Source organism: Vanacampus margaritifer, chromosome 9 (genome assembly GCF_051991255.1).
Source record: "Vanacampus margaritifer isolate UIUO_Vmar chromosome 9, RoL_Vmar_1.0, whole genome shotgun sequence".
NCBI lineage: Eukaryota > Metazoa > Chordata > Actinopteri > Syngnathiformes > Syngnathidae > Vanacampus > Vanacampus margaritifer.
Genome location: NC_135440.1, coordinates 6,095,542 through 6,113,482, shown reverse-complemented (window position 1 = coordinate 6,113,482; position 17,941 = coordinate 6,095,542). Strand labels below are relative to the sequence as shown.

General features: G+C 39.4%; 1 protein-coding gene across 3 annotated transcripts in view; it reads left to right on the top strand.

Annotated features, from left to right (window-relative positions):
* The window catches only part of LOC144058062 (zinc finger protein 516-like), a 56,372-nt gene that overhangs the window by 25,100 nt on the left and 13,331 nt on the right, over positions 1 to 17,941 (top strand). For 2 of the 3 annotated variants that reach the window (XM_077576284.1, XM_077576285.1), the window contains exons 2-3: positions 7,504 to 9,727; positions 12,156 to 13,364. In XM_077576284.1, coding sequence (XP_077432410.1) covers positions 7,993 to 9,727; positions 12,156 to 13,364 — 2,944 coding nt within the window. In that variant the 5' untranslated portion in view covers positions 7,504 to 7,992. Of the gene's footprint in view, positions 1 to 7,503; positions 9,728 to 12,155; positions 13,365 to 14,054; positions 14,146 to 17,941 lie in introns of those variants that run through there. The other variant, XM_077576286.1, reaches the window with a different exon arrangement.

Sequence of the window (17,941 nt, the reverse complement as noted above, 5' to 3'; positions counted from 1 at the left end):
CAAAATGAATTACTCATAACTAAGAGATGTTTTTATTTTAACATCTGCATTTTATCTTTGCTACCAACAGTAACTTTTTGTAAAATAGTTTTTTTTAAATCAATGTGTTTATTTATTTATTTATTTTTACATCATTGCATATTTCAAGCAGTCTAAATTAATTTTAAATACATTTTTGATGTATCGTTACAGCGTAGTGTAACAATACATCAAAAAGTAGAGAGAGAGAGAGAGAGAGAGAGAGAGAGAGAGAGAGAAGAATGCTGCTGTGCTGCAGGGGGACATAGAATAGAGGGGGGGGGGGGGGGGGGGGGGCTCTCTGTAGACAGGAGCACCCTGGGGTTAACGAGTAGTGTGAGAAAAACAGGCAGAGTTTGAGACGTAGGGGGAGGGAAGCATGCACATCCAACACAGAGACAGGCATAAACACTTATAGTATACACAATCAAACAACACACATACAGTATGCAGCACAAGTGGGAGCGGAATAAAATGGCAATTAAAACAGCTGTACTCTATTCTGATTACTTGATTACACGGAGATAATTATTTACACATTGCTCAATTTCTTATTTTGATACTGGAGTTTAACTTGCAGGTGATTATCAGGAAGCGTGAAGAACATTTAGCCAACAGAAAGGTCCATGTATCACATTTGTATGAGTGACAAAATGACCTCAGACTGAGAAACCATCCTTTTCCCCTTGTGGCCTGTCCAGTAATCCCACTAGCATGGAGCGGTCACCAAAATATAAAATGACAGTATTGACCTAAACACCTGCCACTTCCTGCACAAACACACACACAAACCCAGCGGACTCTTTATCTAATGGCCCTTCTCACGCAAATAGGTTGGGGTGGGCGTTGAGAAGGGACAGAACAGAGGCAGCCCCCTCATTGTCCTGGTTTGGTTTAATGTGTGGGGGGTTACTGATAGAACTGGGGATAGTATGGGAATTGGGGAGCACAACAATGCTGCGAAACCCCCCACGGCTCTTCCTGCTTATGAGCATGACCTACTGTGACAGTCCGGGGACCGAAGCCGATTAATTGTTGTAAATGAGAAGTAATCCAGAGTTTGAAGTACATGAAACTAGTTAGGATAGGCAAACTCATTCAATGTATGCATTTTATGTTATGTAAATATGAATTTTAAGGTTTCAGACTTGAAACTGAGGCCAGTTAATACTTGCAAAGCAATAAGTACACTGACATTCCATTAGAGCTACCTTCATAAGGTGAAGTGTTGCATTACACAAATGAATAATTAGCAGTACTACTTGGAACTGTCACACATTTTGAGGAATTTATTTTGATCTGTACTTCATCATAAATTGAGATGTTTTAATAGTTTTTGCAGCTGTCATTTTGGTAATTAAGGAAACAAAAATAGACACCTACACCTCTGTGAAACCGCAACCACAATAATCAAAGATTGTGAAGTGAATATTCATCTCAATGTGGTAATTAAAACTGAACATTATAAAGTTACTCAATGCAGGAAATTTGATTTTGAACCGCTACTGCCACGCGTGGTCGAAAAATAAAACGGCACACTCCTTTATTCAGTACGCAACGTATGCATGCCATCACCTGAGATGGTGGGAAATCCAAACCCAAATCCAGTCTGGAAGCTATTGGCCAGAGGCTCGCAGGAGTACCCATTGTGAATAGCTAAGGTGTTAATCAGCTAATTTAATATTTTTTTTGTCATAAATGGTCAAATAAAAAGGCTATTGTAAAGATATTTTGGGGCAAATTTCTACATTGAGCAGCTTTACTATCTTTGTAAAGGTGTTTTTTTAAACAACCCCTTTATTTACTAGTCCAACACCAGTTCCCTAAATTCGACTCACAATGAAGCAAAAGTGGAAACCAAATGAATTACTTACCTCAAATTAACATAATGTAACTCTCTAATGTGGCAAATCTAATTCTACGCTACACCCACTGATTGTATTAAAGTACAGTTTATGGAACTATTTAACTCATTTGCTCCCAGAAACATAAAAAAACATTCTATTTTAATTATTACCATGGTCCCAAAAATGTATTTATATGTTTTTAATTTTTAATTTTTTAAATGCTAGAGCATACAGAAAGCTTTGATCCAGCCTCTAACCTGAAGAGGTTGCTTAAAGAAATTGTAGTTATTACAAAAAACGTCCAGCAGGTGGCAGCAGAGTATACGAGATCAACCAGGGCCATGTTGCAAAAAGCTCTATTCCCCAGTGTTTTCAACAGGTTTGTGAATAATGATGAAACTGAGCTATATTCTATTGCTAATTGCTGGAAAACGGAAATGGATACAAATATACTTTTTTTTCCTAATGAAAGACGAGTCTCTAATCTTTCTTTTGGTAGGTTCCACGTTTTCATAGCAATAGAACACAATATTCTGTGGGCCTTGCAAAATCAGTCAAAATCCAGTATAACATCCAGGAGCGAAGGGGGTTGCTTCAGTGAAAATGGCTGCGAGTGAATAAATTCATAGCGGCGAGAGACATTAATACAGGCAGAATGTTATATTATTTTTGTCTTATGTATTTTTATATTTCTCATGTAACAATGGATTTTGCTTTTCAGCTGCTGACAAAAAAATTCTGAAGCGTAGTAAAACTAAATCCACATTGTTTTGTAGTCTATAAACTCTTTCATTCCGCAGCTGACCTGGAAACTGTAATTCTTCTGTGTATATTTTTTGGATGAGCAGTAAGTGTATGTGTGTACGTGTGTGTGCATACATCCAGCTGAGCTTTACTTCTCTTGCTCTTAATAACAGCAACAGCAGACCCCCTTGTCTGGTAGTTTAGAGCAGGGAAGGGGCGGGGGATGAGGAGCAGTTTGTCCATAATGGATTATTGATTGGTCTGAGAATACACACTATGCATGTGTGTTTGTGTGTCACTGCATTTTAGGCACAGTACCACTTTATTTGTCCCACTCTGAGCAGCTAGTGTCTCCAGTTCATGAGCAACTGTGCGGAGGCAGGCAAGATTTGATTTTTTTTCGGCAAAGCCCTCACTGTATGCTCTCCTCTGTCAAGTAGTGAGTGTATGAGTTTGTGAGCGACCCTCTGTACAAACAGTTGCACTTTGAAAACTGCCTGTATGGAACACTGTTAAAACCCCACAGTGTGCACAGGCTTCCAAAAGATGTGTGGGCAAATTTAAAAGGGGCCCTCTGTTTTGCTTCTTCCACAGTTGCTTGTGTGCAGGTGTGTGTCAGCATTCAAACAGAAGGTTCACTCTTGATTCTTCATGGTGTCTTTTTGTCCCTAACTTCAAATCAGATGTCTCTGTGGTTGTTATGAAACCTCAGCGCATCACAGATCATCACCAATGTCTCTCGTAGCTTTCTGAGTACTTAAAGGAACAGTAACGTGAAAAATCAACTTTTTGGAGCTTTTAGCCATGTTAAAATGCTAATTCCTCAACTTTCCTCCAAAAGGAGCAGGTACTCAATCTTTGACGTCATTAGGTGCGGACCCACCCCGCACAGCCTCTGCGGACTAAACACACGGCCACTTTCTCTGAGACCTTTTTATTTTTTGAGAGCTCAGTATTGTTCATTCGGTAATCTTACCAATTCAACATGACATCATCTTTGCTCTCTCTTTTTTTTTGACATGTAAGAATTAAAAATCCGTCATTTGTATTTGCTCACAATAATAAATTATCATGACTTGTTAAGAACAGTTTGGTAACACAAGCAGCCTGAAATAATGTAAAATGTATTTATCATGAGGCAAACAAAGTATATGTCATAAAACAAATCGCAATATTTAGTGAACAATAAACAAAAATAGTGAATGGCTGAATGGTGTGTATCTGGGCGGATTTAGATGTGGGTATACTCAATACTGACTGAAAAAGAAGTGGGTATACTCCGTATATCCGCGTATACCCTGGACTACACCACTGTTTGGGTCTCGTATTTAATGTGTTAGTTGGCTTGATGACGTTGTTTTTCTGTTACAGACAGCACAGCAGGCCCGTGCACACATAGACATCAAAGGGGGTGGCTTGAACCCCTGTGATTTTTCATTATTAATTCAATTAATTCACTATTATCAGTAAAGGCATTTGGCTGGCAACCAGTTCCAGTTAAGCGGTTCAGATAATGGATCAATGGATATTATTATTAATTTTATTACATTACTGTCTGCCTGCACTTTGATGAAATCCACCAAAATCATGATACACCACCTGAAAATGGCTTTGGCCCGCCGGAACGCCCAGCCGTTTGCCAAATTCCAGAAGATGGTATATACTAGACTTGCCCGGCACTAAAATGAAAAGATGCGCCAGTTTTTTCTCCCAACGCACTTGCGCCTGTCTAAAAAAATGAAGCCCATGTTGTCACAGCTTCTTTTGTTCTTGCTTACTCGTGTGATAAACACAGTGAATACTATAGAAAAAATGCCTTTGTGAGGCCAGATTATTTTGTAGAAATTTAAGTATTCAACAATTATATGAGTGTCAGGTTACTGAAATCAATAAATAAGTCAGAGATGTCTCATTATTTATTTAGGAATACATTACGTGAGCCTGAGCCCCGCAAAAAAGAAGTTAGAAAGAAGACCCTTCAATGCTTATGACTGACAAGATCAAATTGTGTATTGGCTAGGGTGACCAAGCGTCCATTTTTGTCCGGACATGTCCACTTTTTTTTTTTTTTAAATAAATTCATGAAAACGTCCCGTTTTCATTTCGCAACAAATGAGAGGCAGAGTTTACTGTGTTACCGCAACTTGTAGACCACTGACCGCTTCCAAGTCGATCGTGAGGGGCATAGGGGGAAAAAAAGAAGGTTGTTTTTATGTGTGTTTGTGTATTTGTGTGTTATTATTGACATATATAAAAAAAAGTACTGTATTTTCTGTTCTTTTTTTTTTTAAAGAAAGATGTAGTTCAGCGTTTGACTTCCCTCACTTCCTAAGCGTTCAAATAATGTCCCGAGCTGTGTCAGCGGCCCAGAACTTAAGCTCACTGGTAGCGCTCTGCCTTGCGAAACAGAGGGCATCCAAAAAAACTTGGGCTTACAACATTAGGTCATTGTGTATTCATTTGTCAAGTAAGACTTCAAAAGGGAGTTGTATTTTTTTGTTTTATTTTCTACCCATACAGAGGCGGCAAACGTTAGTTATAATGTATGGATGGCATCTTTGAGTAAACTTTGAGCATCATTTACGTATCTCGAGGCTGGGCCGAGTGTCTTCTTTTTTGAAAATCAAAATATGGACACCCTAGTATTGGCAAGCCACAAACCTTCTGTGAGAAGGACCTTTGAAAAGATGAGACAAAACTGCAAATAACCCTACAAACAAAAATAACCTTCATAGTATTACAGTACAGAATTAAAAAGCTTGTTTAAACTTTACATCAGCTATCACCAGCATATGAGTCTAAGGGCTTGCATCAAATTTCAGTGACATTTTATTATTGTTGTGTTTTGTATATTTTAAACTCACATAGTCTACTTTTTATGAAGAATTCTTAAGGATTTGAGCAGGAATCAGTATGAACCTTTTTAAGACTTCACTGATTTCAACAGAATAAAGAGTCGACATAAATAGGTGGCTCTGTTGCAGGGTATTAATTTTCAGCGCAAGTTACAAGGACGTACAATTGTTCGAGTACTAAAATCCTCTTGTGGTAAAGATCAATTATCCTCTCATAATTAGAGCCTGGGAATAGCTCTACTATGGTCTTTAACAATTGCATCAGTCTAAGTTCTTATAACTTTCTAGACTCTCTCCCGTTAATAATAAAATTAAATAAAACAGTTTACATGTTTTCAAATGTCCCTGATTTTGACAGAGATGCTCCAATACAAAACCTTGCTCATCAGTACAGTATATTGTTTAGATTTAGGTATTATAGCAGCAGAGTTAATGGAGCTAATTTAAGGTTGTAAATATCATAGACATATAAAGTGAAGCAGAAGTCTCATTACTTCAAAAAAGAAAAATAACTTCAACCACAACTATGCAAATAATGAAAATATTTCGCTCAGTGACCATGCCTAAAATAAATACACAGACTGTGGCATCACATTTGTCCACAGTATCAAAATACCATCCTAATTATTTATTTTTTATTTTGACCCTCACTGTGACAGCATCCAGTTCCAGTTTGAGGATAGAAGGCAAATTGTCTGAAACGATACTTCCTTTTGTGTACTTAAGAACCTTGTCATGTGAGTGGAGGTGGGTTTGTGAGGCCATTACGGGGAGGGAATATGGTGGCCCTGCTGATCTTGCTGATGTGACCGCAACAAAACCCCCCTCCCCCCACCACGATTGTGTAAAGTGTCAACTCAGCTGGTGTGGCTTCAGAGCCCCCCCAAGCCTGCACAAATCATTGCACAATCATGCAGATAGATGTTCTGCGTAAATACATTTAAAAGGGATGGACAACGACACACTTCGTACACACTCAGTGGATACCAAGTAAAGTACAACTGTGCATTTACTGTGTATGTGGTCAGCAGGTCATCCTCACAGTCAATAGATTCTGGGTTCAAATTTCTACTTTTACCTACATGGAGTTAACAGACTGGGGCTTCCTCTCACATTGAAAAAAATGGATGTTAGGTTAATTGAATCCTCTAAAAGTGGTGACGTATCTTTATGAATGGTTATTTGTCAACACAGTATGTGTCCTGTAATTGACTGGCAATCAATCCAAGGTGTCCTCTGCCTTTTGCGCAGTCATCTTGGATTAGTTAGATTGAAAGGGATTAGCATAAATGAATGAATAATCTGCTCAGTTTGTACCTAAAGAAGTGAGTGTACGTTGTTTTTTTCTTTGTTTTTTTCTTTTCATCTGACACACTGAAAAAACTCAATGACTCATTAGAAAGAAAATTGGAACATATTTCCTGTTTCAGTTTTATATTGTATCTATAACATTCATAGCCTCCGATCTAGTTTTTGACTAGCTAGTTAGTTTAATTAATTGATTGAATAATTGCAGAAGGGCATTCTGTCAGCACTGACAGAAGGTTTGTCAGTCTGTCACTGATGGACGCCCCTTATATTGATGATAGACGACAGAGAACTGATGAAATGCCCACCTCTGTCTGTCGGTACCGTAATAGCTGATGACAAAGTGATGATTGAAGCATTGTTAAAATAAAATGACGGACTGACGACAGTTTGTTTTGGCTTGAAAAACTAATAGACTGACAATGACGGACAGGTGCCTAGGGCGCAGACGAATGATGGATCAGCAAAATTTTGTAAATTGCCCACCTCTGATTAATGGACTCACTATAAGTAACCAGTTTAGGGTGCACCCTCCTCTCTCCTGAAGTCAGCTGGAAAAATCCAGTTACCGGTGACCCTACAAAGACAAATGTTATATAAAGTGAATGATCAAATGTACAGTAATACTTGGGGAATGTCTCTGTTGACTTTTCTTTTTGTCTCTTTCCCCATCTCCTCCTCCTGCACCACGTTTCTTCCACCTCAATATCCCACTTTCCTTTCATTCTCAGGTGGATGTTTGCTGATATGTGTAAAGAATGAAGATGGAGGACTGATGCCAAACAAATTAATGAAGAACGGACATGATATTGGGACTTTTTGAAATAGTACCTGGAGAGATGAAGAATTAAAAAACATTTGAAGCATTTCTTTTTCCAGAGATAAACATACGATTTTTTCAATATATTTGGATTTCATAATGCTTACATTTTTAGGCGTAAAACTGTTTTCTTTATATAATGGTATTGATAGCACATAATAACTTTACTGACAGCGATGGATGAAGATGGCAAACTGGCATTGTTTCCTGTAACCGGACAGTGTTAAATGAGTTGCTGTGATAGCAGCTTCATCTCTGGATGACTGCAGGCAGATAACATTTTAATTAACTAACAAAGACCTACTTGACATCTCTAGATGTGCAACAACAGATAGCAGTAGATTGATCTTTTTTCCTTTTTGCTTGAAAGAGGCCAAGTAAACAGGGTAGATTAAATCCCATGATGAATCCCAGGATGATGGATACTCAGGCGAGAAATCAGAGGGCAAAGTTGACTCCCAACAAGGTCAACTCCAAGCACGATATTGAGAGTGAGGATGACAAAATCCCGGGATCTTACGTCTGCAATGTTTGCGGCCGCAGCTTCCCTTTCCTGAGCTCTTTGTCACAGCATATGAGACGGCATACTGGTGCCCGCCCTTATAAATGCCCCTACTGTGACCACAGGGCCTCTCAGAAGGGCAACCTCAAAGTTCATATACGCAGCCACAAACTGGGCACACTCTCTAGCCACCACTCCAATGAGGACGAAGAGGGGGGCGCAGAGGAAGAGGAGATGACTGTTTCAGAGGGTCTTGATGGAGGTACGAGTCCAACCAAAAGCAGCTCAGCTTGTAATCGGATGATCAGTAGAGAGAGCGCAGAAGATAGTCGCAGGAAAGTAACTGTGAGGAGCTTGAAAAGAGAGAAACCTGCGAGTGATCAGCTGCCTTACTGCTGCCGTCTTTGTGGCTATGAGGCCCAGCGGGAGGACCAGCTCCTGAGCCACATTGAGAAGGTCCACATCACTGTAGACACAGGCGAGCAGATAAGTGTTAAGGAGGAAGCTGTGGCTGAAACACTTGAATCCCAGGGTGATGGGACCTTTCCATGTGAAACCTGCGGCCAGGTCTTCACCCAAGCCTGGTTTTTAAAGTCACACATGAAGAAACATGCTGGCATCCTGGACCATTGCTGTCAAATATGTGGAAGACGCTTCCGCGAAGCTTGGTTTCTTAAATCTCACATGAAAACACACAACACCAGATCACGGTCTCGTGCAAAATCGGATTCTGCTGAACATCCTGCCACTATCAATGATGTAGCACAGGATCCTGAAATTGTTAGCTCTGTTGCGTCTGTTTACCAAATGTGTTCTAAATGTGGGAACTTGTTTCTTAGCAAAGAGAGCCTAAGGGCTCATGATAAAGTCCACAGTCTCAGTTATGGAAAAATATCTCAGAACCAGTCACAACCCAGTGATGACGATGATTCACCAGCCACAAAGAAACGTTTACTTGACTATTTAGGCCTTCATCCTGTTGCGGCAAAGGCTAAGGAGGATGAACGTGATATGATATTGGGTCAAAGAATCCCAGAGCTTGATCCACTTTGCAGCTACCAGGCATGGCATTTAGCTACAAAAGGAAAAGTTGTAGAACCAGTAGACAACAGCAAGGCTTCCAGTGACGGAGGAAGTATTGAAGAGGAACACATTGCTACAGTTGCTGTAGTTTATGAGAAAGAGAACCGCAGTTATGACATTCAAGATCAAGAAAAACGCAGCACAGGTCGCCGCAGCAGCTCTGGTTTGGCAACCCAAGCTTCTTCTGGAGACCACACACCAGAAAGCCTCAGCGATTCCGAGTACCGACCATCGTCTCGCCAGGAACGGAAACGGCCATCCCAGTCTCAAGGTCCCTCTAAATCCGTTGAGTGCTTTGAATGCGGGAAGGTGTTCCGCAGTCGCCACCAGATGATTGTCCACCAGCGAGTCCATAGAAAGGATGGGGGCAGGACATCAATGGGCGACAAGGAAAAAAGCGCAAGTAAAGACCTGTGGAGCTGCACCAGTGACCCAGAATCCGGCTCCCCAAACCGACCCTTTACCCCGGGGTATGGAGATTCTCCACCGGCCTCCACTTTTAGAGACCAGGCATCTGAGATGGGCACTGCTAACTCAGGAGAGTTTCCAGGTTAGTAATGACTATCCATAAAAATCCATATAAATATATCAACAGCGCATATATGCACTATATATTGCATGTATGCACATATTTTGTCCATGTTTAAAATTGTATTTTTCGTCATAGGAACTGGTCTATGGTCCTATATGTGGCCCCCTATAGCACTGATGAAAAAATGTGCCCCCCTCCAGCATTTAAATTACCCATCCCTGATAAAAAAAAAAAAAAAATGAATACAAAATAAATGTGTGTGCTTAATCACATTATAATTGTTATAACATGTTGTAATATTGGCTATATAGGGTTATTATTGCCTGCATTTATGACAGTACTATAACAGCCACTCTACTTTTCTCAATATGTTAACTTAATTTTCTGGCATAGCATCATAAGCAGACGCTGGAATTAAATGACTGTGGCCCATTTCAAACCACCCACTACAGTCTCATGACTCCACTAACGGGTAGTAAATGTCTGTTCATGAAAAGGGCTTTGAGATTTTTTGCCCCCTCAGCTCTTCAGGTTGTGTGGCGTGGGAACAGATGACACCATGTGGCCAAATACCAAAACTACAGAGGCTCTGTTGGTTTGCTCTAAATACTGCTCTGAAAAAAAAAAAAAATACAAATAAATAAATAAACTGCTCTGTATCACTGTGATGTGATATTTGCAGTTAAACAGTAAAGAAATTATGTGCATTTTATTGACATTGCAGTGTGGGAATGTTCTTCTTTTTTTTTTTAATCATTTTTTGTCACATCAATAACCAAAAAGTGTATAAACTGTACTGCAAAGCAAAAAATGGTCTATCTATCTAATCTATCCTTTGCAAGAGCAGGTACTTCTACGAATTCTACTACTAATCATGTTGATGAAATGTTTTCTGTGTACACAGCATATGAGCGGGCAGTCTCATTAAACTTTTTAAAACATAATAAATAGCAAGGATGCATTTGCTGTAATGCCTGCAACTGTAAAGAGGTATTGACATTAGCAGTGATTGGTCCTAGTCCTCCCTGCTCAGAGTGATGATCAAAAATAGCAGAAACATCTCTTCAGGCATGATTGAGTTGTGAGCTTTTTCAGGTCTTCCTGTCTCAGGAAACATCCCCCCCACCCCACCCCACCCCCTTATCCTCCTGTGTGTTAGTAGGATTTTTATGGGGTTGGGTTTATCTCTTTATGCTTTGTTTAACTATCATGGCCGCTGATTTAGTTTCTTTAGCAACACCCAGTAAGCATCAGATTATAAAAACTACTTTTACTTCAATGTCTATTGTATGTACTTTGGAGTATTCATCCTAAAATGATAAGATTGAAATATTGAAATGTATATTCTTGTGAATGGTTGCAAAATATAAGTGTGTTTTTCAATCATTAAAAGGGGACCCAAGAATGGAAAAATATTTTTAATGTAGCATACAAATGTAGTTTACCGTGGTGTAGAAATACATTACATCATGGTACGGTATAGATAATTTACTTATCTACATGACAGGGGACCATGAAACAGAAAACACTCCTCTTTTCAGGATGCTGTGTAATATCACTAGCAGTGATGGCAAATCAAGTCAATATTGGATTATTATTATTAATATATATTTTTTTATTAATCATTGTTTTTTTCTTAAATTACTTTTTGTGGTTAAAATAAAAGATTATATTTGTTAATTTGGGTTTCAGTGACGTAAAATGATATGGGGGAAAAAAATCAAAGCTGCCCTGATAAACAATTCATGTCCATGTAATCAGCAGACTGCTAAACTTCCAATTCAATGTAGCGTTTTACTTTGGCAGTGTGTGAATTGTGTTTGTTGGTCATTATTCCAAAAAGTAGCCAAATCAAAAACCGATGTTATGTTACTCGTGTGCAAGAGAAAGGGTAGAGGAAAATGGTACTGAGAGTACTTGTATTGGGTTTTGTGACCCTGTGTGTGTCTGTAGCTGCGACAATACAGTGTAATGTCTTAATTACTAGATGTGTGTGTGTATGTGTATCTGTGTTTTAGCTTTTAAAAGTTATTTTTTATTGTTTTGGTTTTGTGACATGCTAAATAAAATTACTGTATTGGAGAGTTAATTTCCACTATACATCCAGTGTTTTCTTAGAAAGAGTGCGTTATCGCCATCAAGTGGACACATTTTAAAACTGCACACAACACTATATTACTGTTGTCTATTTACTCAATGTTAGAACACACCTGAACAGTCTAAATTTACTTCAGTACCAATGTTATCTTTAAAAATAATATTTGAATTATTATTTATAGAATTTAGATGTTTCAAGTGTGTACCAATGCTTAAAAAAAAGTTATTGTGGTAATGAGAAGTTAGTGAAATATTTGACAATTTTCTGTTTTACTTAAAACATTTGAAAGCAAAGTCTTATGTTTTTTTTTTTATGACTAACCTCTGATTTGACATTTCTCTGTTGCAGATGAAAAGCCTTATATCTGCAGCATGTGTGACTTTGTTACCACTGAGTCACATACGTACCTGGCTCATGTCCGTGTCCAGCATCCAGCTGCCTCCGAAGACAGAACCAGCCCTGTTCCTCGAGTCACCCCCAAATTGAAGAAGGCCCTTCTGCAAGGTCTGGAAAATATTCCATCCCCTCCTGCTCCTCTTTCAACTTGCTCTTCTCCCTGCGAGAATGTTTGTACCCCTGTGGATTTATGTATGAGGGCTGAGGGTCACAGGGGCCAAGCCCCCATAACCCTCGATAGGAAAATCCTCCCGAAGCACAAGTGTTCCTTCTGCTCCCATTCTACCCTCTATCCTGAGGTCCTGTGGATGCATCAAACTGTGGCTCACCGCATGACCAGTAGTAGCTCCAATCTGGTGCCTAAATGGGCTCTGAGAAACAACACCAAAGGGCCACGCGATTTGTCCTCCAGGCGACGCACTGGCCCCCCACCACTCTTGGAGGGTAACGAATGTCCACCGCTGCCAACAGTTGTGCGTGGCCAACGCACGCGTCCCCCATCCCAGGCCAACCAAGTACTTAAAAAGAACAAAGCATCGTCATCACCCCTTCACTCTTCATCTTTACTATCGAGACCCTCCACATCCACTTCAGGATCGCATGGTGCGAGAGTCGCTCACAGTCACCCAGCGCGCTCCAGACCCAAAGTGGATATTTCCTCTCGGAGGAGCTTGCTGCCATCCTCCAACTCTAATGAGAAGATCACCAGCACCCTCTCCCGTTCCACAGCCCCAAGCCTCAACTCTGCTACAGCTAGCAAAAGGCCAGAATGTTACATGATGCCTCAGGAGGGACTCGGCTTCATGCTTTCGAGCAAGTACGGTAGCCAAGCGGAGTACAACCGAGCTCGAGGCTCCTCTCATCAACCGCTCACCAACTCCCTCGGCCAGCGACCAACGAATGCTGCGAGGCCGAGTAGCGTCAAGCGAGGCTCGGCAACGGGGCACTACGGAGCGATGCAGACATATGGAGGCATACATCAAACTTCTTTATCATCCTTCCTGCCCTCAGAGGTTCATGGGAATGTGAAACAGGAGCAAACCTCAGAGATCCCGGAAATGCCAAATCACATCCTCAGCTTCCTCAAAAACTACAGTCCCCATGAAGTGGCTGCGCTGTACCACCGCTGGGGTGCCACCAATTCACTTTTGGATCCATCTGGTAAGTAACTATTTTTCTTTCTTCTTTTTTTTTTACTACATAATAATACAAATATAATACTAAACGCTAAACAGGCATTTCAAACATATTATTATTTCCAAAAATCAGAAAGAACATTTCCCACTATTAATAAGTATAGGTGTCTCTCCTTTCTCAATTGGGGCGATCTTCCAAGGTCAATGGAAAAGCCTGATACTGCTCTCTAATGAATTATCCGTGCAATACATGTGTCAGATCATATACGTCAATGTTTTAATGGGAAAAAAAATATTATACTCATAAAATCGAGGGCTCAAATCGCTTGTATTTAATATGATATGTTTTGGCTTTATAGGGTTAAGCGCTATAAAATATATATATATTTTCTACACTCTAGAAAGAAAACTGTTGACCAACTTACGCACCCAGTAATTGAATTGCTTCAAGTGGTAACACACAATTGAATTAAGTTAATCCAAGTTAATATATTAAGTTTAATTAATTGAGTTCAATTTATTAATTTTGGATTAACTTAATTCAATTATGTGCTACCATTTGAAGCAATTCAATTAAGTTGGTCAACAATTCTCTTTTTAGCGTGCATGACTGGTCATTATGTTTGAATTGGATTTAGACTCGACAGTGGTTCTATTGAGGGCTTGAACTTGATCGTAACTTTTTCCTTCTACTAATGTGGCTACAACTTAACAGTGTATGACAATGCACGGAACCACACTACCCCTAAGTGGCCAAATCCTGTACAACATGAACAGCGCTCCCAATAAAGGCACACACAACCAAGAGCAACTTGAATAAAATACATTTTGGGACATTTGAAATTGGTTTTGAATCATACTAAATTAGAATTATTAGAATTGTTTTTTTTTGACACACCCCTACTAAATAAATCTAACAAAGAGCTGTTTCTACTAAGAGGTAAATATTCATGTTTAGCTACTAGACAATATCGGAACCACTATCAAAGTGTCACCACACGTGGTGCATTAACGGATATTCTTGACAAAGTTTTGCCAAACGATGTCTTAAAATGATCACGTTAACATGTGTGCATGTTTGTGAGGTATGATAAAAGGCTGCATCTGGGGCAGCATGCGCGCTTCGAAATAGCTGTGTATTTTGTTGTTTTGCATTCTTTTAAAAAAATGTTCTATTTTGTCTGTGAAAGACGTGAGAGAACCTCTGGTGCGCTCAGGTCTGTGAGGCATGCCTGCGTGTCCAGCTCTACTCTCCCAGAAAGCTGTCACAAACTGTTTAGGTCACGGCTCTGCCTGATGAGAGACTCACACAGATGCAAATGGGGGAGGCAAAACAGGGCACGAGCAAAACAGAAGAGGCAAAGAGAGAGAGAGAGAGAAAGATGAGACAGAATAATTACCCCACCAGCTGCTTTGGAAATGGTCATTACCGAACATCAACATTATTTTCCCATTTTCAGCTGTGTCTCTAAGGTCAAGTGGGGCTGTGTGGAGCTAGGGGTCAAAGACAACAGCCCTAGAGCAGACGCATGACATCACTGTCACCCGTCCAGGCGCATATCGTCACCATCCGCCTTAGCCCTTTGAGTCACATGCTATAAAGTGACCTTTTTTGAGCAGCAAGTCTTTCTCTCTTTTCCTCCGCATTGTATGTGTGTGTTCGGCTGCCTGCGTTTTCCATCCAGCTCTTGTCTTGTCTTTCATTAATGCATCAATGAGAAGGGCTGGCAGCTCATCGTCCAAGTGAAGTAACCAGAGGCCAGCCAGCAGTCGGGGTGCCAGAGATGCTCTCCGTCACCTCTACTCCCCCACCCTGCCCTTACTTTCTTGTCCGGCTTCTCACATGTAAACATGCAGAAATACTCATAACAAATGGGAAGAGGACATGGTTACAGCAGCTTTCTTCTTGGGCCTTGTGTGACTGTAACGCAGGGGTCAGCAACCTTTACTGTCAAAAGAGCCATTTTAAGCCAAATAAATAACCAAAAATCTGTGTGTTATGGTTGTCAAATGTACTGAGGGGGCCCAAGAGCTAATTAGAGCTGCACCATAATGCAAAAATATGCAGCATCCAATACTTTGAGATGTATTTTCTTCTACCCTTCGGCTTCCGTTTTTTTTATTTTGTGTGTACGTGTTATAATTTTTTCATACTACTTAGTTTTCTGCCTTTCTGTCAACTTTCTGACTTTTGGGGCAATTTTGTGGACATTTTAAGGTAATTTTCACGATTTGTTCTTTTCTTTTGGGAAATTTTATGGTTACCTTTTTGAACATTTTCTTGTATGTCTTTCATATTCAATTCTCTGACATTTTATTTTATTTTTTGCAATTTCATGGACATTTTATGGACATTTTCAGCTTTTCCTTTTTTTGTAGATTTTATGGTCACTTCTAGACATTTTTAGGTTGTTGTTTTTTTTTAAATCATCTACTTTCATCTCTCTTTTTCTGACAATTTAAAAACTTGGACTCGAACATTGCTATATAATTATAATTTTTTATGTAATCATTAATTCATTTAAATAATATTTTATCGATGTAATAAAAACGTTAAAAAAAGCAGCTATACGAATACTTTGAGATTAACTTCCGTCTTCCGTTTGTGTGTGTGTGATATAATTTTTCATGATTTGTTTTCATACATTTTTAGACTTTTCTGCCTTCCTGTCAACTTTCTGACGTTTTTTGGCCATTTTCTGCCTCTCTTCTTCTTTTATGGACATTTCAAGTCTATTTTTGTGCCTTTTTTGCTATAAATTTTCTGACATTTCTGGTAATTTTGTGGACATGTTATGGTAATTTTCTGGATTTCTTTTGTTTTGGAAAATTTTATGGTTGCTTTTTAAACATTTTCTTTTTTGCCTTTTACTGTATATGAAATTCTCTGACATTTTTTGCAATTTCATGGTCATTTTATGGGAATTTTCCTCTTACTTTTTGTAGATTTTATGGTCACTTCTAGACATTTTTAGATATATATATAAAATATATATATATTAAGGACAAGTCTAAAAATTTGGACTCTGACATCGTTTGAATATTTTATTATTATTATTTATTTAATCATTAATTCATTTAAAGAATATTTGATCAAAAAAAAAGTAAAAAAAATAATTATTTCTACTAATTTTTTTAGATGTCCACAGGGAGCCACAGGAGAGACTAAAGAGACACATGTGGCTCCCTAGCCGCAGGTTGCAGACTCCTGCTGTAGCGTAACCACCTTTCTCCCCAAAAAGTTGAGTTTGGGTTGCATAACCATGATCCAGTTATGGGTCTCTTCATACAGTGTTAACAAGCAGTTATTTCCCAAGCTGTGCAACAAGTAACAAAAGCAATAAATAATTATTCTGATTCAGCAAATAGGTCATCACACAGTTATGGAGAGGCATGGGATGATAAAAGGAATTTGTAGAATCTGTTTTTCATTGAATAGTAATAGTGGCAGTATAAGATAGATCATGTAGGAAAATACATCAACTCAATCTATATACCCAAGCCTTGTCATATTACGGAACTGATCTGATGGCTTTGGAAGCAATTGATATTCACTAAGTGACAATTGTTATCCTCATTTTTTACTAAGGTGGTCAGCGTGTGCCCCGGCCCGAGCCTTTACTGACCTGAGCTGGAGCAATATACAATTCTTTAAACATATACACATGCAGGCAGGCAGGCAGGCAGGCACACACACCTGACATGTGACACACGGGCAGCGGAGCGGGCACATCACAGCCGGGGCGTTTTAATTGCCTGTAATTTATGCGGTGTGTGTGTCTGGCTGTCAGCCTGTGAGATGATGCTGTGTGACAGCAGCAGTCCAGCCCCTGGAGCTAGCCGCTCATAATGACACATTAGACATACTAATGATGCCTGCACTTGTCCACTACTCATGCTGCCTACCTCCACCACTGCAGCCATGCTTCTGTGCGAATGTGCACCTTTTCAGGGTGTGCACACTACTGACCTCTCTGACTTTATTTGGCCTCAAACACAACACGATTTTGGAATTGAACCTAGGTTATTGTAGTTACCGAAAAATATCAAAATGGCAAATACACTGTAAAAAGTTCTTTGCATACACCGATGTATGTTTAATCAAATGAGGCAAACAAAGTTGTACATCGTCCATAAGTTATAATTATAAATTGTTCCAACATAACAGAATGGCAGAATGTTAACACAGGTGACTGTTTCACCAGCAATAAGCGGCAGATAGCAGACTGATCTGGTGTGTTCTTCCGCCAAGACACCACTTTTATTCAGGTTAAGGTTCCTCAATAGCCTTTTTTTTTTTTTTAAAACTTGTAGGATGATGGAGTGTTTATAAAATGATTTATTTACTTTTACCTTGACTCCACTATAGCCCATATAACAAATGTAACTTGCAGGCACTATATTTGCAGCTTTGTCGTTCCAAGATCAGGCTTCTACTTTAAACTTAGCACATTAAGTCACATATTCAAATTTGACTGTTTTGTTTGAACAACTCACCTGAAAGAGTTATTCACCTTTGAACATACATTAACAATTGAAAACACGTGTTGATGTGTGAAAACATATGCACTTAAGTTACAATAACATAATGGCTGAACGATT